At 45.4% G+C, this 21,984-nt stretch overlaps 1 protein-coding gene across 2 annotated transcripts in view; it reads right to left on the bottom strand.

The window, feature by feature from the left end:
* Positions 1-4,218: 4,218 nt before the first annotated feature.
* NAPB (NSF attachment protein beta) overlaps positions 4,219-21,984 on the bottom strand; it is a 36,901-nt gene continuing 19,135 nt past the window's right edge. For both annotated transcript variants that reach the window (XM_060257940.1, XM_060257948.1), the window contains 6 exons: positions 17,539-17,594; positions 16,827-16,911; positions 13,908-14,012; positions 11,799-11,867; positions 10,793-10,843; positions 4,219-4,743 (listed from right to left, as the gene is read on the bottom strand). In XM_060257940.1, the coding sequence (XP_060113923.1) occupies positions 4,639-4,743; positions 10,793-10,843; positions 11,799-11,867; positions 13,908-14,012; positions 16,827-16,911; positions 17,539-17,594 (471 nt within the window). In that variant the 3' untranslated portion in view covers positions 4,219-4,638. The remainder of the gene's footprint in view (positions 4,744-10,792; positions 10,844-11,798; positions 11,868-13,907; positions 14,013-16,826; positions 16,912-17,538; positions 17,595-21,984) is intronic.

The raw sequence follows: 21,984 nt of genomic DNA, 5'->3' as shown, positions 1-21,984 counted from the left end.
CTCCAAGCCCACCACCTCCCGAGGAAGCCTGTTCCACTGAGAAATCGCTCTAATGGTCAGGAAGTTCTTCCTAATGTTGAGCCAGAAACTTTTGATTTAATTTCAACCCATTGGTTCTGGTTCCCCCTTCCGGGGCCACAGAAAACAATTCCACACCATCCTCTCTATGACAGCCCTACAAGTACTTGCAAAGCACAGGATTGGATCCAAAAGTCTCCCCCCCCCCCCTCCGACAGGAAGTAAGGATCATGATTTTTGCCAATTCATCCTTCTCACCACAGCCCCCAACTCACCCATCATTGCTGTTTGTGAGAGTCCCCTGTCCCCAAGGAGCGACATTTTGGGAGACTTTGTGGGCAGCAGTGAGGCAGGGGGAGGTAGGAAAGTTTTGTTCTATCTGTAGGATCTAACCCACAGTCTTTGGCTGTTGTACTGGGGGGGAGGGGGGGAGAAAGAGCCTGTACCTGTCAAACAGCTGTGTCAGGCCAGTGCTTGTATTGCATCCCTCCAATTCAGGCAGAAGGTGACCTGATACATTTATCCCCTTCTCATTCTGATGCCACCACAACAATGGTCTGCAAAAGCCAACAAGTTTAGCAGGATTAATTGAAACACCAAGTTATCTTCACAGTGAGCAGCACAGTCTTTAATGGCAAATTTCATGATAAACCAGCGATGCACAGAACAGAAGGAATTAAAAAAAAATGTTTCCCACATCCAGTCACAGTTCAGGATCATATCCAAAGCGCACCAGCAGTTGCATTCTTCACATCTAGCTCAGAATTGTCCTACTGTTAAGACACGTACAGGCACAGGAGAGCTGACAAAAGGTTTGCTACCTTTCTGTGCATATTGTTTCAAAACAAGCAGCTCTGTGTTGCCATCAGATGTAACCTCAGTGAGGAATGAGTCAGTTATTCATGGTCACTATCATTTCACATACTCCCAAGCCACAATACCAGCACAATTTGTTATACAAGGATTGTAGGTGTCTCTAGGTTACAGATACAGGACACTTCAAAAGGCAGGTGTTTGTGAGCAATTCAGGAATTGAGTACATCTGTTTGGAATCATTTTAAGTGAATGTCGGCCCATAGCTGTGATTCTCAACACCAAATCTGATCTACAAGATCTATGCAAGCAGAAGCACGCTGTCCCTAGATGCCTATTAAACAAACAATTGACATGGAGTTTTGACAAGCAAAATCACCTATGGGGAAGGGGGGGGCAGTCTGTAGTCTTCTCGCCCACAAGTGAGTGACTGGGATACAGTGTATCTAACTTTCCCAAGGATCTGTTTGGTCACTGAATACACTGTTGGAATGAAGTATGGAGCACTGCCGGCAGAAGTCTGCACACACACAAAAGCTTATACCCAGAATTAAATTGTGTTGGTCTTAAAGGTGCCCCTGGACTCAAACTTTGTTCTGCAGGTAGAACAATACATGCTGCAAATGTGTTTGGTGGGGCATTTCATCACAGATAGATTCCTTTTGCAAGTACAGGATCCACTCTGAAGAGCAGGGCCTGGTCTACACCTACAAGAGAATGAGGTGGTGCACACTGGAGATAGTGGGATGGATTGTGCTCATTCAGAGTACTTCCCTATAAGACAAATTCCCAGCATGGCCTCCTTTTCACCTATCTGAAAAAGTGAGCTGGACTTTTGTTTTCTTTTGCCAAGACAGACTAACATGGCTACCTTTGTCCTTTCCTCCCCTCCCCATGTTAAAAACAAATTCCTTGCAAGTAAAGAATTGGGACAGCAAATAGAAAAGACCTCGGTCAACCTTTTCCGTGCCATGAAGTTTAAATCTCAAACCAATTTCCCACTCTCACGCTCCTCTTCTCCACAGGGCTTCCATCGAATTTCACACTATCTGCCCCGGGGCTGCAAAAAGCTTCGCCTTTTTCATGCGCAAACAGAAACTAGTTTTTAGAGGATCTTGTTTGCTGTGCGAAAGAGGCAGAGCGAGCTGCAGCCTCGGGGCAGCTTGTGCAAAATCCCACCGGAAGCCCCGCTGAGAAGAGGGGAGTGAGAGCAAGGTAAGGCTAGTGGGAAATCAGTCTCCCACAGGAAAAGCCCATTTCTGCACTCATTAGATGAGAACCCATTGCTCAAAAGAAAACCCACCAAATTCAAAGGGACATTTTTGCAAAAGAGCTGAAGAAAGTGATCTTACTAAGAGGATCAGGAAGTAGAAGGAATCTGCCGAGCACCACAAAGATGACTGGTTAAAACTGAGCATAGGATGTGCATATAAGGCCTGCAGCCGACTGGGATGGTCAGAACAAACAACGGTACTGTGAATTATTTCAGGGACCTAAAGAAAAGGCTGTGCCACAAAGGAAAAGATGAATATCAGAGCCAGTGTGGCGGAGTAATTAGAACACTGCACTAGGATCTGGGACACCCCAATTCGAATCCCCCCTCTGCCAGGGAAGCTAGGGTCAGTCACACACTCAGTCTAGCCTACCTCACAGGGTTGACATGAGGATAAAACAGCAGAAGGAAGAATGATGTTACAAGCCACTTTGGGTTCTTAATGGGAAGCAAAGCAGGGCATAAATACCTAAACAAACAAAAATAGAAGAGAAATTAAAGCAAAAACTTCATACAGAGAGGCTGTTAAAAAACATTTTCATAATCACCTGAGTTTCTCTCCTCTGCTATCCTCTGCCAGCTCTTGCCTCCCCCTGCCCATTCCAACTGCTCCCACTGGAATCCCTTGTACAGAAATTCCATCCAGCTCTGGGCATAAGCCTCTCTCTCACTCACTCAACCCCCTGCTGCAGCTGAGAGATGGCCTGTAGCTGTTGCTCCATAGTATGTGAGAGCAACAGGGAAAAGTGAGTGGGGAGGGGGATAGCTGGTGGAAGGCAGATTGATGATTCAGTTTGCACTGAACAAAGTAGGCCACCACTAAATTTCCCACAAACTAATGTGTGTACACACAACACAGAGAACAAAAGATGTGACAAAGCTAGGTCAGATCTGCATAGTTAGCAGAAAGAAGCAGCATATTCCTGAACTGGGAAAGTGCCCTGTATCTCTTTAAAGGTATACAACATGTGTATAATTATCTCCTGTTCCAATCTCCTTGCAAGCAAAAGCTAGTGTTGGAGAAAGGCTTTCAACCAACCTGTTCCCCTTTGTGCAAGTTTTCTGCTTGCAAGGAATTAGCATACAGAGGGACATTTGCAAATAGGAACTCCCCCACTCTCACCACCTACAGTCTAGATTGGCCACAGCCCATTCTGCCATGCCACAATGGGCATGGAAGTCTTGTTCTGTTGGCCAAACAGGCAAATCCTGAATTAGCATTTTAGAAGAGTGGCTTGTTTGCTATACTGTGAAAAATTGATTGCATCTTCATACCTACATCATTTCTATTACAGCTTGCCTGTCTTCAGAACCCATGTCTATTGTCTATGAGTATCACACACTTTCCACAGTATCAGTAGAACAGCTCTATCACCCTGGGTTTTCAAAGCAAGAGACAAACAAAGGTGGCTTGCTATTGCCTGTATCTGCACAACAACCTTGGTGCTTCCTTGGTGGTCTCCCATCCAAATACAGATCAGGGCCAATCCTGCTAAACTTCCAAGAGCAGATGAAATCAGTCTAGCTTTGGCTATCAGGTCAGGGCTTCAAAGGCTTAAAGGATCCTGGTCAAGGAAAGAAGAAAGTGGCATCACAGAACTGGAAAATCTACCAAAAGGGAAATGCATTTTGTTTCTTTGAAAAAAACACAGGTATCGTTCACATTTCTGAACCCGGTACTGAATCAGGTGGTGAACCTTGGAGTTCTGCCTCATGCCCTGCAGTTTTGGGGTTGGAAAGAATGTCTTCAGAGAGAGAATGCTTCAGAAATATGGCCCCTTTTCATAACAGGAGCCTCAAAATTAACATTTCTGACTTCTGCATTAAACATTTTTCAGTTGTCCACTTGATCAGAACCAACATATCATTCCATCCCTAGTTCATGTAACGTCTGGACAAATGTAACAACCAGAAATGGTTTTACATTTGAGCCTGATTTACTTTAAAGGAGATTGCATGTTTTATGTGCTCTCTCAGCTCAATTCAGTGTAGTGTTGTGACTCAACCATATAATTGCACAAATGCTAACCCACATAAAAAAGGACATACATTTCAACAACAGTGAAAACAGAACACCCCATAGGTGGTTGTTGTTATCACAAAGAATCCAAATAAACTCTAGACCAACATTTATTCAAAACTACAACAAATTTGGCAGAGGCAGGGAGAGTGAAGAAACATGGCTTCTCATATTGTGAGAGCATCATTTCATAAGAGTTTCACCTCAGCTGAGTGTACATGACCTGCAGTCTTATGCATAATTACATGAAATCCCATTGAACTTCATGGGATTTACTTCCAGATAAACATGAAAAAAGATCAGGATCTGCATCTTTATATTTAGAAGTTTTTGACAGAATTCGACTCACAAATGTAGAATTCATGTTCTTAGGTGCCACAGCATGAGCCACTACAGAATACTGAACAAGACACCAGTCAGTGAAGCTAGAAGCATTTATCGAGTATCCCATAATGGTCCTGGGCCACAACACAGAGTAACTTCAACAGACACAGCACGAGTCACATAACACAGATCACTTCAAATCTCCCTCGCTCTCTCCTTGAATTGATTTTTTAATGCGCAGCAACATGGTGGTGAGCCACTGATCCAAGCGGGATATTGAATCAAACTCTTTGACCTATGGTGAGAGATAAGCACAAATTATTAGAAAACAAAGGACAAAAATAGGTTGCTTACCTGTAAGTGATGATCTTCAAGTGGTCATCTGTGCCATCACACACTTTGGTGTTGTGCCTGCGCTGAACCCAGCTCTAGAGAATGGAAAGCTTTCCTCAGCCATTTGGGTGCACATTCTCCTCATGTTCTGGGGAGCATGCACACCTGGAGTTGAGGAGAAGGTGCTTCCTGCCCAATTCTTTCAATCACCACCAGTAAATCCCGTCAACAGAAAGGAAAGTGAGCAAGAGATGCCAGCAGTGGGGAATGCCAGGTGGGCTTGTGTGACTGCACAGACGACCACTCAAAGATCATCAGTTACAGGTAAGAAGAGGAGGAGGAGATTGGATTTATATCCAGCCCTTCCCTTGGAATCTCAGAGTGGTTTACAATCTCCTTTCCCTCCCCCTCCCCACAGACACCCTGTGAGGTAGGTGGGGCTGAGAAAGCTCTCCAAGAACTGATCTTGAGCAGAACAGCTCTGAGAGAGTTATGACTGACACAAGGTCACTCCAGCAGTTGCATGTGGAGGAGTCAGGAATCAAATCCATTTCTCCCAGATAAGAGTCCACGCATTTAACCACTACCACCAAACTGGCTCAAACAAGGAAGATAAGCAACCTGTTATCTTCTTCATGATCTCTGTGCTGTCCCACACTTGGGTGACTAACAAGCTAACACTTGGCAGGATAGTGGGTGCTGGTAACTGCAGAAGGAGAAGAGTTAGTTACCAACATACCATTATTCTACTGGCTCACCTGGAAGACCCGAAGGTCATGAGGCTCTACTGGAATATCAACCGTGCACAGTCTGGGCGAAAGATGAATCTTGACAGGCCCTGATGTCCAGGGAGTAGTGGGTCACGAAGGTTGATGGGGAGAACCAGGTTGCTATACTACAGTTGTCATTGACTGATGTGCCACTGAGGAAAGCTGCAGAAGTGGAGATGGCTCTAGTGGACAGAGCCCGCAGGTGAGCAGGTACAGGCTTTTTAGCCAGTTTGCAACAAAGAGAAATTGTTGCTATTATCCACTTCTCTAGCCTCTGAGAGGAGAGCTTGAGACCCCTCTTAGGGTTGCCATAAGCAATGAACAGGTGAGGGTCTTTACAGAAGGGCTGTATCCAGGAGAGGTAAAAGAAAAGAGCTCTGCAGCTGTCATCGGATGGTCATGGAAAGAAAGTTGGCAATATGGTAGATGAAAGATACAAAGATGATTTGCAAGGTGGAACAAATAAGCCAATAAGTATGAAAGGTAATTGTGTATCTTGGCTGTCAGAGAAGTCAAAGCAAACATCTTTCGAGAAAGGGTATCAATCTTCCTTCCCTCTCAATCTGGGGGAGGATGGCAAGCATGCTTAGAGGAGGATGAAGAATGTATAATGACAGAGTTGGGAGGTGGGTGCGCAAATAGAAATTTGGCATCTATCTGCTGCACCTTTTAAAGTGCCTCAAACCTTTTTGACATGGGCAGAACAGATGCTGGCCTTCCCCAGGCTTCCTTGAGACCCTCCAAAGGTACAGGGAGCATAGGAAGGACTACCCTGGGAGGAACATCTGATTGGACCAATTTATGAACAATGTCTGTCAACTTGTGGGTCTCAGACATCCTTTGCACCTGCAGGACTTGGACCATCTGATGGATCAGTTCTAGGTAGGCCTTGGAGCAACAGGATCCTTGAGGAGCCACCTCCAAATCAGGGGATGTGTGGGGCAGGTCTCCAGCCTTGAATCCTGTGAGGCAATGTCTGATGGTTCAAGTGATGTATTGCCAAGATTGTCCAAAAGAGATGGAGTAATGGTGATTGGTACAGAAGGAGCTGCCTGAGTAGTCAGACATTGAGCACCCAAGGTCAGATCTGAGAGTACTGCTGAAGTGGACTTGACCGTGGTGTAGGACTGAAGGCTAGGGTTCTGGGAATGGTGCCACTGAGAAATTCCAGAAAGATGGGCAAGAATGGGATGCCTGGAGGAACCATGAGATTGAGACTGATGAGAACGATGGTGTCTTCTGGATCTCTAGGAGGAATAAAAGTAGTGACAAGAAGATCTAGAGACTGAATGGTCTTGAGTGTGTGATTCCAGGAGTGGCACTAAGACTGGGAGTATTGGTGAAGCACTGTTCTCAACTCCCCAGAAGTATCAAGCATGGCTTCGACAGCAGCGAGGTGATCTGGAGTGGTGGCCATGACGACTGGTGAATCTGACCAAATTCCAGGAACAGGATCAATGTCAAGGCCAACCTTCAGTGTTGAGATGGTTGGAACAAAGGGTTGAAGCTGAACTGTCAGTGTTGATGTTGAGAGGCCAGATATGACCAAGGGCTCAACTGAAGTAGTCATCAGCACCTGGGCTGGTTTCGTTCTTCTGACAAGGTCCACAAACAGAGGTGTCAGAGGAATGCTTGGAGGACTTGTCCAATTTCTTTTTCAGAGGGTGCAGATGAAGGCCACTTCAGTACTAAATCTCCCCTCTGAGAGGGTAGACAGTAAAGACAAAGACGGAGCCAAAGAAGACATTGGAGGGGTGAACGAGGCTTCAAAGGGAAGAATATGGAGGCAAAACACCCTGTTCCGTCTAGCCTGCTTTATGAATTTGGCACAATGTGGGCAGGACTTCCCCAAGGCAGAGAATGCAAAGCTGGTGGCCATCAGTGGAGGGGAACTTAGCTCCACAATAGCGGCACTTTTTGAAAAAATCTGAACTTCCCATATGCTGCCTTTCAGAACCTCAACAGCGGGGAGGGGGAGGAGAAAAGGGAGGAAAGGGGAAAGACTCACAAAGGGTGAAGACCCAGAGGAGTTGGTCATTTTAGTCTGTTGCTGCAAAGAGTCCAGTAGCACCCTCAAGGGTGAAGACAAAGACTGAAGAAGGAATAATTTTTTTTCGAGGAGGAGAAAAATAGATGAAAAGACGAGGAAAGAGAAAGACAGAAACAGCAAGGAATTGAAGAGATGACGGGGAAGCCACAGCAAGGTCTGGATCATGCAGCAGTCAGGAAGGACCTGGCAGGGAGATGCCTTTTTCTCAGCTACAGGCATGCACAGGGCATGCCTGCTACCCAGAGCATGAGGAGGAAGCATGCCTAAATGGCTGAAGAATGCTTTCCATTCTCAGAGGTTGGGCCCTGTGCAGGCACAGTACCCAAATGTGGGACTGCACAGAGACCATGAAGAAGATCATAATATTTTTATTTTGTATTCAGCATATTGCTTATTTTGTCTAACTAACATGACTATCAAAATTCAAGAGTAATGAAACCATAAGCAGACAAGGCATGCAGTTGAGGAACCAACCCTTTCCAATACTAGCCACTGAAAAACAGACATTTCTCAATTCCTCCTTTGGCCCAAGTGGCTTTGGAAAGGGATGGGGCAGCAGCTCAGCAGTAGAGTATCTGCCTGGCATGCAGAAGCTCCCAAGTTCAGTCCTTGGTATCTCCACTTAAGTATCAGGTCATAGGCAAGACCCTGAGACCTTTGAGAGCTGCTGCGAATCTATGCAGACAACACTGACTGATGAACCAATGGGCTGATTCAGTATAAGGCAGCCTCATGTGTTCATGTGTATTCCCAGAATCAGGGAAACAGGAAGCACACCTGATTTATGTATCTTCACTCCATACAGTTCCTGTATTGTTAAAACAGGGGTGGCCAAACATGCTTCATGCAAGAGCCACATAGACTAAATGTCAGATGCTTCAAAAGCCACAAGATGACTTTGGAGGAAGAGGTGGGTTTGGGGTGTGGCCTGAAAGTGACTTCACAGAAAGAGATGGGGGTTTGGTGCAGTGAATCTACCTTCAGGGCCAGTCCCTGTCCTCAAACTCACAGAGAAACCCACTCTCATCGTTGGTAGAATGACATCCTTCCACTCCTCCATCTGGTTGTTGTGCATCCTACACGAAGCAGGGTGATTTAGCAAATGCAAGCCAACGTCATTTGTTTGTATGTACCAGTTCACACAGTAGAACCAGAGCTTCCAGTTTCAACACTGGGCCTAGAAATGTGCTCAAGGTGGGACCTGCAGATCCCCTGGAATTACAGCTCATTTCCAGACTACAGAGATCAGTTCCCCTAGAGAGAAATGGATGTCCTGGAGGGTGGTCTCTGTGGATCTGGCCACCTCCCCCACCATGGTGGATGGTGGGGGGACTGGCTACCCTAACTAACTAGAGAGGGGGGAGGGAAGAGGTGGAAAGAAAGCAAATAGATGGAGAGAGAAAAGTGAAAGACAGAAAGGAAAGAAGGAAAGAAAGCAAAGTCAGGCTGCAAGAGAAGCAGCCTGAAGTCATGGGGGGAAGTGGCTGGCTGTCCTCTCCTCGCTTCCAGTTTCCACACAACTCAACAGAAAGGGAGAGAAAGAAAGACAGAGAGAAAGTAAATACATGGGGAGAGAAGAGTGAAAAAAAAAAAAGAGAGGGTCCCCTCAGTTTCCACTCTGCATTCAGAGTGAGAGAGAGGAAAATGGTAGGGGGAGGGGCTAGTGCCAGCTGGGCAACAGAGGGCTCCAGTAGGAGCAGCCAGGCTTCCCTCCATGTGTGCACTAAGGAAGGCTGAGCAGCCCCCCCCCTCCAGCCCTGATCCTTCCTCTCCCTTTTGCACCTGCCTGCAAAGACGCCCCACCCACCCCGCACACACACGCCTTGCACCAGTCAGCTGTCCTGCTGGAGAAGCAGCTCTGGGGAGGACTCAAAATCTCAGAGCACCACTCGCTGGGGAGGAGGCGCAGCTAAGTCAGGCCGGTCCACAATGGCCCAACCATCGGGGGCACAAAGCTGATTCCTGCCAAGGCTTAAAACTACAACAGCAGCAGCTGAGCTCTTGCGACCTTGCCAGCCAGCCCCTCCTGGCACAGCCCAGCACAGGGGAGCAAGCAGAAAGCCACATCCCAACTCCCATCCTGCCTGGCTGTGGCCAAGTGGAGCAGCTCCCTTCCTGTATAGTCAGCAATGGGGGAGAATGTTCATTTGTGTGGCTTGAGAAAGTGGTGGAGGAGGCTGTGGGAGAAAGTGGACATCCAACAAGCAGCACAGCCACTGTGCCTGAAGTCTGCTGCCCACCTGGCTTGGCATCCTGCTTCCAGGAAGGGCCAAGGCCAGGCTCGCTCACATGCCCCCTCCACCATCCTGCCAGAGAAGAATCACCAGCGCTGGAGGAAAGTGTGTGTGTGGGGGGGGGGGGGTGGCAAGCCTCAGGAGCTGCAGGGGAGGGCTCTAAGGGCTGCATGTGGCTCACAAGCCACAGTTTGGCCACCCCAATCTACAATAAAACTTCTACCTGGTCCCCCCATCCATCCAACCTCTGGAGATACACAAGCATATTGGAAGAAGGACAGAAAGAGGCAATTCCTGATAGTGCGCAGTGAATGGCAAATGTGAGGCACTGGCGTGTTCAGAAAGAGAGACAGAGCCACAGTTATGACCTCACTGGTTTTAAAGCAGGACAGTGGGCAAGAGACTAAGAAAAATGGAGGAAGGAAACACAAGCCAGGTTCCAGGAAGTGTACTAAGGTAAGGAATAAGCCAAGGATTAGATTGAAGGAATCATCTCCGTCACAGGATTTCAATTTACTGTCCTGCTACTTCTCTCAGAGTAGATGCAAAGAGAGGCAGGAGTTGAGGTGTCCCTGTTCTCTACACATGCCCACTAGTTCCAGAAAAGCAACATATAAAAGTACCTAGGGGCTCATGACCCAGCAGTTAGCTCTGGGACACGCCTGAGGAACCACAGTAGGGTTGCCCATTCTGGCTTGCAAAATCCCTGGAGATTTGGGGATGGAGCCTGGGAAGGGGGGAGTTTGGGGAGTGAAGGAAGCTCAGTAGGAATGTGACTAAGGAAACAGATCTCTGTAGTCTGGAGACCAGGTGTAATTCTGGGAGAACTCCACACCCCCACATACCCTGGCAGATTCACAATCCTAGTTCACAGCCATTGCCTAAGACTGTATTGTCTGAAGACTATATATCTATGTGACCTGGCCTGCATACTAAGTAAAACAGAGGTCTACTTACTGCTTCAGTGTACGCCTCACAGTTTTGTTCCTCATGAGCTTCCAGCAGCTTCTGGCAGAAAAACAGCAAAAGATTAGACTGCCGAACTGAAAATTTGGCCACTGCTCTCATGGAAGGTGGACCATTGCAGCAGAACAAGGGCTTTCAACACTTGGAGAGACTTTTTTTTAAAAAAAACCTATACATTGATTTAGGATAGATTTACTTTTTAGTCAACATTACACACAGATATGGAAAACTTCTTGTTATAATGCTCCTGTAACATTATCTATGCAAGATTATGTACACACAGAACCAATACAACCAGCATCCTAGTTTGTGACCTTATATGGAAGGAGAGTTCAGGGGGTCCCTACATGGCCCCAGGAAGCAGAAGTTACATCCACAGCAGAGGGGAAAGGATGGAAGAGTCAAGGACTGCCCCATGACATGAAGTGTGGAGGGAATAGGTCTCCATGCCTTCCTGAAGCTGACCCCGAAAGAACAGAGAATAAAGCTATTGAGTGCCATCACCTCAAATCCTTCCCAGGCCAGAAGAAAAGGTCATAACCTGTCTGGGAACCAAGCCAGTACAAAAACAAGAGCATAATAAGTGCTAAATGTAGAGGGAGACCAGGAAATGCCTGTGCCTTGGAAGGCTGCTCAGAAGAAGCCAGATAGGAAGGATATTTGGAGCTTCTCTTGAAACCAGAGATGATAAGGGGGCACACAGTAGACCCCCCCTTCCCTTCTTCTGAGACCTTGAGTAACTGGTTGGGATGGTCATAAGGGTCCCCCACACTCACACAAGCCAAGCCAGTTCCTAAAATCTTATTCAGTGATACTGTCATTCTTCAAAACCAGCTAATAAACATTATAGTTTTAAAATGTGCTCTGGGATTATCATTCCTCTCTTCCTTTCAATTCCTAGCCCTCTGTATTTCTCAGTCTCCATGCAACAATCCTGAGAAAACTCATGCACCATTTCTAATTCCAGCACATTGGCCAGCATGCAAGAGTCACTTACTTTCAATAATTTACACTCCCTTGAATCCGTGAATGCTGGGAACATTTCCTCATACTTCTCAAGAGCAAGCTGGAAGACAGAAGCCACTTCTAAAGTTCACCATTCAATCAAACTTGAGCATACTTGATCGCATTATAAATGTTTTCCTGGAAAACTATTGCCATGGTAGCGATGCCTCTGAAGAGGAAAACCAAAGCCTATTCTTGATTAACTACTTTTGACCTCCAGCTGATAGATAATACTTTGCACAGCTGAACTCCTTATTCCAGTTATCGACAATCTTTAGTGACTCCCTTATGTGAATAGGTTTGTATCTGGAAGTTTCAGATGTTCTCACAGGCCGTTAAAGTACATTGGAAAAACAGGTTGCTCACCTGTAACTGATGATCTTCAAATCTGTGCATTTGCACCCATGGGATATACTGCGCCTGTGCCAGTCTCCATTAGTACATATATCAAGCTAGAAAGGATTTTTACACCCTTCCCAGTGTCATGCGCAGAAGCTCCACTGTGCATGCTCACTGGAGTTTCTGGTGACCACTGCAAGTTCCAGACCAAAACTGCAGGAGTACCAACAGTAGTGGGGAAGGAGGGTGGGAGGTGTGAATGCACAGATGGCCACTCTAAGATCCAAGGCTGATTTTCAGTAAAAACAGACCACCTGCAGGACACTGTTCACACTTCTCCCACATATTGTCTCCCACATAATGGCCTATCAGGAATGTTTTTCTCAGAAATAGAACCACAATCCAAGGCACAAAATCAGAGATGCACAGCTAATTTGGAGCAACAAATTTAAAATTAGAAGATTTGGTATTGGACTTCTTTAAATAGGTCCTGCGCTATGTGCAAATATGTCTTTTCTGTACTCCAAACTCTGGTTTTATAGCACAACTAAAAACAGAATTCAGTATTTCCAGTGTAAGGGGCTGGACAAAAACAGGAAGATAGTATTACAGGGGTTTTTGCATAGCTGCATCTAGGCCACACTATGCCACAGGGGGGCTTGTTGCTCAGTGATTGCTCTCTCAACTTAGCATGCAGGATTGTCATGAAAGTGAAGGGGGTATAGGGTTACCACTAATGTGGGATCTGGAAAAAGAAGAAGACTGTAGATTTATACCCCACCCTTCTCTCTGAAAGAGACTCAGAGTGGCTTATAATCTCCTTTATCTTCCTCCCCCACAACAGACACCCTGTGGGGCTGAGAGGGCTCTCCAAGAAGCTGCCCTTTCAAGGACAACCTCTGCCAGAGCTATGGCTGACCCAAGGCCATTCCAGCAGGTGCAAGTGGAGGAGTGGGGAATCAAACCCAGATCTCCCTGAAAAGAGTCTGCGCATTTAACCACTGCACCAAACTGGCTCTCTTCTTCCAGAATTACAATTGACCTCCAAACTAAAGAGATCCTCTCCCCTGGAGGAAATGGCAACTTCAGAGGGTGGACTCTATGGCATCTTATGTCCTTTGAGCTCCCTCCCCTCCCCAAACTCTGCCCTCCTGAAGCATTGCCCCCAAATCTCCAGGAGTTTCTCAAGCTGGAGTTGGCAACCCTACAGGAACTGTGGATTGCTTCCAAACTCCATAGACAAAGACAGGATTAAAACTTAGTTCCCCCTCCAATTACAAGGAAGTGAAACTCAAGCTTGAATGGTAGACCTAGTATAGCAAGTATTTTCCTTTGCAGAAAGAACTGCAACGAGTGGGTCACTGCAATCTTTATCAATAGATACTGTATATTTTTGTACACCATCCAATATAAGGTATAATAATACATGAAATAAGAGCCCCATGGTGCAGTGGTAAAAGCTGCAATACTGCAGTCGGAGTCCTCTGCTCACAACCTGAGTTCAATTTCAGCGGAAGCTGTTTCAGGTAGCTGCCTCTAGGTCGACTCAGTCTTCCATCCTTCTGAGGTCGGTAAAATGAGTACCCAGCTTGCTGGGGGGAAAGTGAAGATGAAGAAGGCAATGGCAAACCACCCCATAAAAACACTGCCACGAAAACATTGTGAAAGTGACGTCACCCCAGAGTCGAAAACAACTGGTGTTTGCACAGGGAATGGTGGTAACCTTTACCTTTTTAATACATGAAATAATAAGTGCACTGACCTTAGCATTCAATTCATCAACCAAAAAGTGACACAGGGCAGCTTTAAAGAAATAATCTTTTGCACTATGCTTGAGTAAAGGGTTATCCATAGTACTTGTTCCAACCTAAAGGGAAAAAAAAACAATATTTACAGTAAAAAACAGATTTTTGCATTCTGTACGTCAGTTTTTTTCAACTGGTTCCTTGAGACTGCCTCTCCTTGTATCAAAAAGAAATGCCTTTCAGGTAGAAAACACCAAACATCACTCTTTGTTCATTAAAATCTTGTAAGAATTTTCTTATTTCAATACTATTTTCATTTTATAACACATTTGACTATATTTATACATGTTGAGTGCCTCATCTTCGGCATTATTTGCCACAATAACCCAAACTTAATAATCAAGATCATTTCTCAATTTCAATTTTGCTTCGCCTAAACTGCTGGGGAGCGTTAATGGAGGTTGCTGTGTGAGAGAACTGTGTGAGGGTTACTTTCTGAATTTGCTGTGTGAGAGAACTGTGAGTGCTTAGAGATGCCAGAGAGGGGTTTCTGATTGCTTCTGTGTGTCTTTTGTCTGGTTTGTTGCTGAGAGATAAGGGCTTATTTGCCTGGGGGTAGTTGCTGGCCCCACCCTCTACTGTTGCTCAGAGTCAGAGGTGGAGGCTCCAAGCCTTTAAATTGCAAGGCTCCTCCTTGCCAGGACTCTTGCTCTAAGGCTCTTAGCCTAGAGGCCCTGTAGAAAAGCGGGTAGCTCAAATAGTCTCAAGAGGCAGTTTGGCAGTGGAGTTTTCAGGGAAGTCAAGATAAACAAAACTAACTTTGCTATGGATTGCAGCAGCATCGCTGCTGAGAGGTGAGGTAGTGACGTGTAAAGTCTGAGATATTTGTATTCTTACCTGAGGGTAACAACGATTACAATTGCAGCAAGTGTAAGTTGGTAGCCCTACTAGAGGAGAAGATATGGGGACCTGAGGCACACTTTTCCATACTGCAGTGTATAAGAGAAAGTGAGGATTTCATGGATAGCACTCTTGAGTGGACAACAGGAGGAAGAGGAAAAGGTATCGCAGTGAATAGAGGAAAACTGAACACGGGAGGAAGTGTGTGGAAAAATGTAACCCACGGGAACAGGAAAATCAGGAGACATTCTGAACCTCTGATGCTAAGCAATCAGTTCCAGGATCTCTCCGCAGATACTGATTCTGAACCACAAGAACAAGAGCTATTTCCTGAGCTTCAACAAAGCTTGAAGGAAGTTTCTCAGGACACTGTGGATGAGAAGACTCAAACTTCTGCTCCCCAATATAAAAGGAGGAGTGGTGCTGGGAATTGGGGATTCCCCACTCAGAGGGGTAGAGCCCAAAGTGTGCTGACTAGACTCGTCATCTCGAGAGGTATGCTGTCTACCAGGTGCACACATCCAGGATGTGAGAGAAAGGGTAGGGCGACTCGTCAAACCCATGGATTATTATTCTTTCTTGCTGATCCATGTGGGAGCAAATGATACTGCATGGAACGGCTTGGACCGTATTAAAAGAGACTATGTGTCTCTGAGTCAGAAGGTGAAGGAGCTGGGAGTGCAGGTTGTGTTTTTGTCAGTTCTTCCTGTTGAAGGCCAAAACTTAGGATGGGAAAGAAGAATCCTGCAAATACTGGCTATGTAGATGGTGTCATCAGGAAAGTTTGGATATTTGGGCCATGGCTTAAGCTTTCAAGATGAAGCTCTTCTACTGGAGAGGGTTTGTACCTCACAAAGGTAGGAAGAATGGTATCTGGTAAGAGCCTTGCAAACCTGGGAGTAGCACATATGCTAGGTAACGTTAACATTAACATTTTATGTTGTGCTCCACCCAGAGCCCCTATGGGGAATGGGCAGAATATAAATAACTAATAATAATAATAATACTAACAACAACTCAAAGGTAAAAATGAAAACTTCAAGGCACATAAAACATGGATTCTGAAGCAGGAGGAACTGGAAGTCCTAATACAGGAAGGGGACTATGACCTAATAGGCATTCATGTAACTTGGTGGGATGACACTCACAATTGGAATATTAGGATTGAGGGGTACAGCTTATTTAAAAGATATAAGGAAGGGCAGAGGCATAGAATTATGTGCAAAGAAGGTATATACTTGTGAGGAAATATGTGAATCTGAGGATGGCAGTTCAGCTGAGAGTCTCTGGGTAAAAATAAAAGGAGCAGAAATGCAAAAGAAGCAGGTGCTCTAGAACAGAACAGCATTCTCTCCCTCTTGATGGTTTCAGAGGAAAAACGGGAAATCACAACCGTAATGCAGGCACTGATTGTTTGGAAACCAGATGGTAAAACATTTATAACAGATGTTTGTATCAGTAGAACTGAAAAGCAGATTCAGGATTTCATTAAAAAGATAACCTGAGTTGGCTGCACTTCAATCTGGCTAAAATAACTGGGAACTAATAACCAGGATCTATCTTTGCAACGTGCATCTAAAAGGAAACGCTGCTGGCTTTGAATGGCTAATTCCTGGAAAGGGGACAAAGGGTCCCTTTTATTAAAGGATTGTGGCATCACAATCAGACATGCAGGAAGGATTGCTGTTCAATGCAACCCCAAGTCTATTGCTCCACACTGGCAAGTCACACATGAAAAGTGTAGTGTAGCGGTTACAGTATCAAACTTGGATAGGGGAGACACAGGTTCAAATTCCCACAGGTTCAGATTTCCACTTTGTCACGGAAGCTTGCTGAATGATCACACACTCTCAGCCTACACACCCCATGGGGTTATTGTGAGGATAACTCAGAAAAGGGGGAGAGTATTGTAAGCCATTTTGGGTCACCACTGGGAAAGGAAGTGGGGTATAAATGAAGTAAGTGAACAGATATACAATTAGGCTGTATGCCTCTGGTTTATACATGTGACCTAAAATGGAAGGTTGGGTACCAACCTGTTCAAAAATTTCAATAGCCTTCTGATATTGCTCTAGCTGAGCCGCATATCCAGCTACTTTCAGCAGACATTTGTTCGCAGAACTAGAAGGAAAAAAGTATAACTTAGGGAATGGTACAGAAAGAAAAACAAATGCAAAAACGTACCAATGCTCAAATGTACCCCCCAGTGAAAAAGCCTGTTACAAACTATGTTAAAATACTAAGTTTGCTAGAGAAAACACTCATTCCAATGGCATGCAATGAACTCTTTTGCCTCTTAGAGATGAAAAAGGATTGGCATTCATCTCCCCTCTGACACAACCAGACTAGGGTGGCCAAGCACCAGATGGCCTGGAGATCTGGAATAACGCCTTATCTCCAGATGACAGAAATGACTTCCCCTGGAGAAAACTGCAGCTTTGGAGGATGGACACAATGGTATTCTATGTTGCTGAAGGTCCCTCTCCTCCCCAAACCCACCCTCCCCAGGCTCCACTCCCCAGGCATATCCCAACCCAGAACTGGCAGCCCTAAGCCAGGGCCAGAATTCTTGGCTCATTCATGATGCTAAAATGAACACACAGGTCAGGGAAATGCCAAACTAATTAGGGATTTGGATGGTTCTACAAGAAGGGAAAGAATTTCAGAAGAGAAAGTATTTCATTCTTTAGTGAGGAAGGGAAATGGAAAATATGTTCAGATTGATACTCTCAACACTAAAAGACTTACCTGTTGGATTCTTCACCTTTGTAATAATCTGCAGCTTGCTCATAATGTGCAATAGCCTAAGAAAAAATTAAATACATTTTGTTTTCAGCATGATACGTTTCAGCATGATACATTCAGATTTTAAGTTCCAGGAACAGATTGTGCAGAATAAGATCACAGTTTAGAGATGTCCTCAATTAAAAATGAGGTGATAGATCATAGGCTTGCTTCCACAAACCAAGTCAGGCTCTCACATGTGTCTTATGTGTATTTAACATCCATTCCATAAATTACATGGTGCTGGGCACTGATATCATTCACTCAAAAATGCTAGGCCATCCCACTGGTCCCCAGCTAGCCAGGTAACCATCCTCCCTCCTTTCTGCCGCACTCAGAGAAGGGCTTGGTTATCTCCAGTAAGTGGCACCCTGCTGAATCCTGCTCCTAGCAGTCAGGATGGGGTGGAGCTTTCTGAAGACAGCTCTCTCCAGTTATATTAAAATAAATGTTTCCTTATTAGTATCTAGCAGCCAAGGTGGATGTTTAAAGCGCTGCAGCTGCAGAGAATGGCTATTTTTTTTTAAAGGCAGAGTTTATGTGGGCTTAGAATGCCACCAACAATGAGAGGAAGGGCTCCTGCCTTCCCTCTTAAGCCTTTTTCCCACAGGGAAACAATGCAATGTCCTTGCTTTTGCTGTTGATCAGAGGCTAGATGGCCATCTGACAGCAATGCAGAGCCTACGAATTTAGGGGAAGGTACAGTATTTGTGAGTTTCCTGCATTGTGCAGGGGGTTGGACTAGATGACCCTGGAGGTCCCTTCCAACTCTATGATTCTATGTTCCACATGCACAGAATACTCCACATGGAATTGCACAAATGTGGAAATAACTCCCCCTTAACACTATTTCAGGGTGGGAACATCCACACACAAAACAGCCTCCCGCCATGCCACCCAAAGCAAAGTTGGGTTCATGAAATCATGCAAAATGCTTGATTAGGTTGTACAGCACACTGGGGGCAAGAAAGACTTATCACAGTACAGCAGCGCAAATGGGGGGAATTTATAATGAATTAATACAATGTGTGGAAACAACAGGGGAAACACACCCAATATTCAAAAAGGGGACCCTCACTTTAAAAAAGTATAAAGTGCAGAAAGCACAACTGCAGGGTAAGTAACAGGGCTTACTGTTTCAAAGGATGTATTTAATGTCTTTAAAATGTGATTTTATCATGTATGTTTTAAATTGTAAGTTGCCCTGGTAGGCCTTGTGAGGGCAGAAAAGAGGAACATAAAAGAGAATCGACCCCTAGTGATACATATGATCACTGCAGCTAGAATTCTTTATGCATCATACTGAACGGAAAGTAAGATACCTATAATAGATTAACTTTAATTTAAGATTTTAGAGATAGCGGAATTAGATGTATTAACAGCTTTAATAAATGGGAAGTCTAGACAAAGAAGCTTCTGAGAAATGGAAAAAATTATATGATTAGTTGTAATTGAAGTAATTGAGAACACACAGGAGGTGGTGGGCTCTCCTTCCTTGGAGGTTTTTAAACAGAGGCTAGATGGCCATCTGACAGCGATGCGGCTCCTGTGACTTGGGGGGAAGGTATTTGTGAGCTTCCTGCATTGTGCAGGGGGTTGGACTAGATGATCCTGGAGGTCCCTTCTGTCAAGATCGACTAATAACGACTTAAGACTGGGGGATCATGGCCTAAGCAATAGGCCCTGTTAAAATCATAATGGATCCACTGCTGCTAATGTTCTACCATAGTTGCTCCCCTTCCCCCCTTTTCTTATTTTGATTTGTAACTGGTGTAAAGGAACTAACCGGCGCCTTCTCAGGGCCTGAGGTGGGAGGAGGCCTTGCATAACAATTCAAGAGCATTTGCTAGCTATCGTCTGAGAAAGTATCTAGTAGTTGTATGTGAATGTTTCCTCCTATAACCCCCCCCCCGTAGGAATGTTTTTGAAGTGTACCTTAAAACCCATGTATCAATGTATTGGTTTCATTCTTAGCAAGCTAGAGGCTTGCGCCAGAGTACCGGTTATCAATAAATGAAGACTTAGTATCAACTTTGACTCATTCTTGAATCTGTCGACTTGATACCTTCCAGCTCTATGATTCTATAACTAATTGTACTGTTGCATAATTAGGATTTAATGACTAAGTGTATTGGAGATAAAGGTATAAAACTACCAGATTACTGTTAATTATGGAATTTACTCACCTCCTACCTCTGAATGTATATATGTTTAAGTGTGTAATCCTATAGGGTTTATGAATACCTGTTAAATTTGATTATTTGTTTCATTTGGTATCTCTTTGTTTGCAAATAATAAAACTAAATACTATCCAGGAAAAAAAATCTTGTATATAAATACTGAAGACAACCCCCACACCCTGAATCTGCAGGCAGTGCAAAAGAGTACTCTCTCACTTCCCTATGGACGACGATGTAATTTTCAGAGGGAAAGTACCTAATTCATCTATGACAAAAAAATATATTATGGCAACACAGTGCGGCCAGCTCACAGAGAACATTATAATGAAGATGCAGTAACTCCGACTCAAGCAGCAAGGAATGATTATAGACAGAAAATGGCTCCAGCACTCCAGCACTTTTAATGGGCAATTAAAGAACAGCTGCCAAATTAAAGCTCTACCCCAAGCACTACTTGCTTTTTGTGATTATGATTCCTTATGGATCATGCATCAAAAATAATGGCCTTATGAGTCAACCAGTTCACACAATACCAAAGCTGCCTCGGTTTTGTTTGGTTGTTTGCAAAGTGCAAGCCAAAGGGAAGCCTAATGAGACACTAGAGCAACAGAGACCCTTTCTTTGGAACTTTCAAGATATGGAAATCCAAGGAATTCTGGAAGAGGGAGGGAGGGAGAGAGAAACCATTGGTTGTAGAATCCAGCACTCTGAAGAGGGAAAATTTGTCCAGCAGGCCACCTCCCCCACCCACCCCCGATGCGCTCAGAGTAGTGATGCTAGTCTTGTGCTTACCCACTTCAACCAGCATCACGATAGACCCTTCTCTTAATAGAAAGCAGGAAGAGGCTTCGCTCTCACCCCTCTCTTCCGGAACAGGCCTCCGGAACAAGTGAAGCCTTGTTCTGCTCTCTATTAAGAGAGAGCACTTTTCTGATGCCCAGTGAAGTGGGTGAGCATGAGGCTGGCGTCTGAGTGTGCCGGAGGGGGAGGTGGCCTGCCCGTCGCACCCTCTGCTTAACTGCCCTGTGGCAATCAGGCATTTGTCTTGGGTGCCATGGGGGGGGGGAGCCCAATTCAGTGCCCCTCCACCTGGTGCCCTAGGCAAATGCCTAATTTGCCTGGTGGGCGAGCCAGCCCTGCCAATATGTTTAATGAAATTTTCATTTCATTTCATTTATATCCCGCCCTACCCCACCAAAGCGGGCTCAGAGCGGCTCACAACATAAAAATTCTAACAATAAAATACAAGAATTAAAATATAATAATAATTTACATAATTAAAACAACTAATATCAATACATCAATCAGTCTCAGTGTGCTATCTTGTGGTCTTCCGTCAGAATATTTCAATATTTCGATGTTTCAATACCGGTCAGTTATAAGCCAACCAGAAGAGGACTGTCTTACAGGCCCTGCGGAACTGTCCAATGTCCCGCAGGGCCCTGACCTCCTCTGGTAACTGGTTCCACCAGCAAGGGGCTGTGATCAAGAAGGCCTTGTCCCTAGTTGACTTCAACCAGGCCTCCTTTGGCCCGGGGATTACAAGCAGATTTCTAGAGCCGGATCGCAGCACTCTCTGGGGGGCATATGGGAAGAGACAGTCCCTAAGGTAGGCAGGTCCTAGGCCATATAGGGCTTTAAAGGTAATAACCAGCACCTTGTACCGAACTCGGTATATTATTGGCAGCCAGTGCATTCCCCGGAGGCCCGGCTGAATGTGCTCCCGTCTAGGGAGCCCTAATAACAGCCGAACGGCGGCGTTCTGCACTAGCTGCAACTTCCGGGTTCGGCACAGGGGCAGCCCCATGTAGAGAGCATTACAGTAATCTAACCTTGAGGTGACCATTGTATGGATAACTGTTGCCAGATCGTCCTGCTCCAGGAAAGGAGCCAACTGCCTTGCCCGCCTGAGATGAAAAAAATGTGGACTTAGCAGTGGCTGCTACCTGGGCCTCCATAGGCTCAAGTAGTACCCCCAAGCTCCTGACCCTGTGCGCCATTGTCAGTGGCACACCGTCAAGAGCTGGTAGGGGAATTTCCCCTCCCGGACCACGGCGACCCAAGCAAAGGACCTCTGTCTTCGCTGGATTTAGTTTCAACTTACTCAGCCTGAGCCATCTAGCCACGGCTTGTAATGCCAGGTCCAGGTTTTCTGGGACACAGTCAGGCTGGCCGTCCATGAGTAGATAGAGCTGGGTGTCATCAGCATACTGGTGACAACCCAGCCCAT

This window comes from Heteronotia binoei, chromosome 1 (assembly GCF_032191835.1).
Source record: "Heteronotia binoei isolate CCM8104 ecotype False Entrance Well chromosome 1, APGP_CSIRO_Hbin_v1, whole genome shotgun sequence".
Lineage (NCBI taxonomy): Eukaryota > Metazoa > Chordata > Lepidosauria > Squamata > Gekkonidae > Heteronotia > Heteronotia binoei.
The sequence above is the reverse complement of the archived record's forward strand: the minus strand, read 5'-3'. Positions and strand labels throughout refer to the sequence as shown.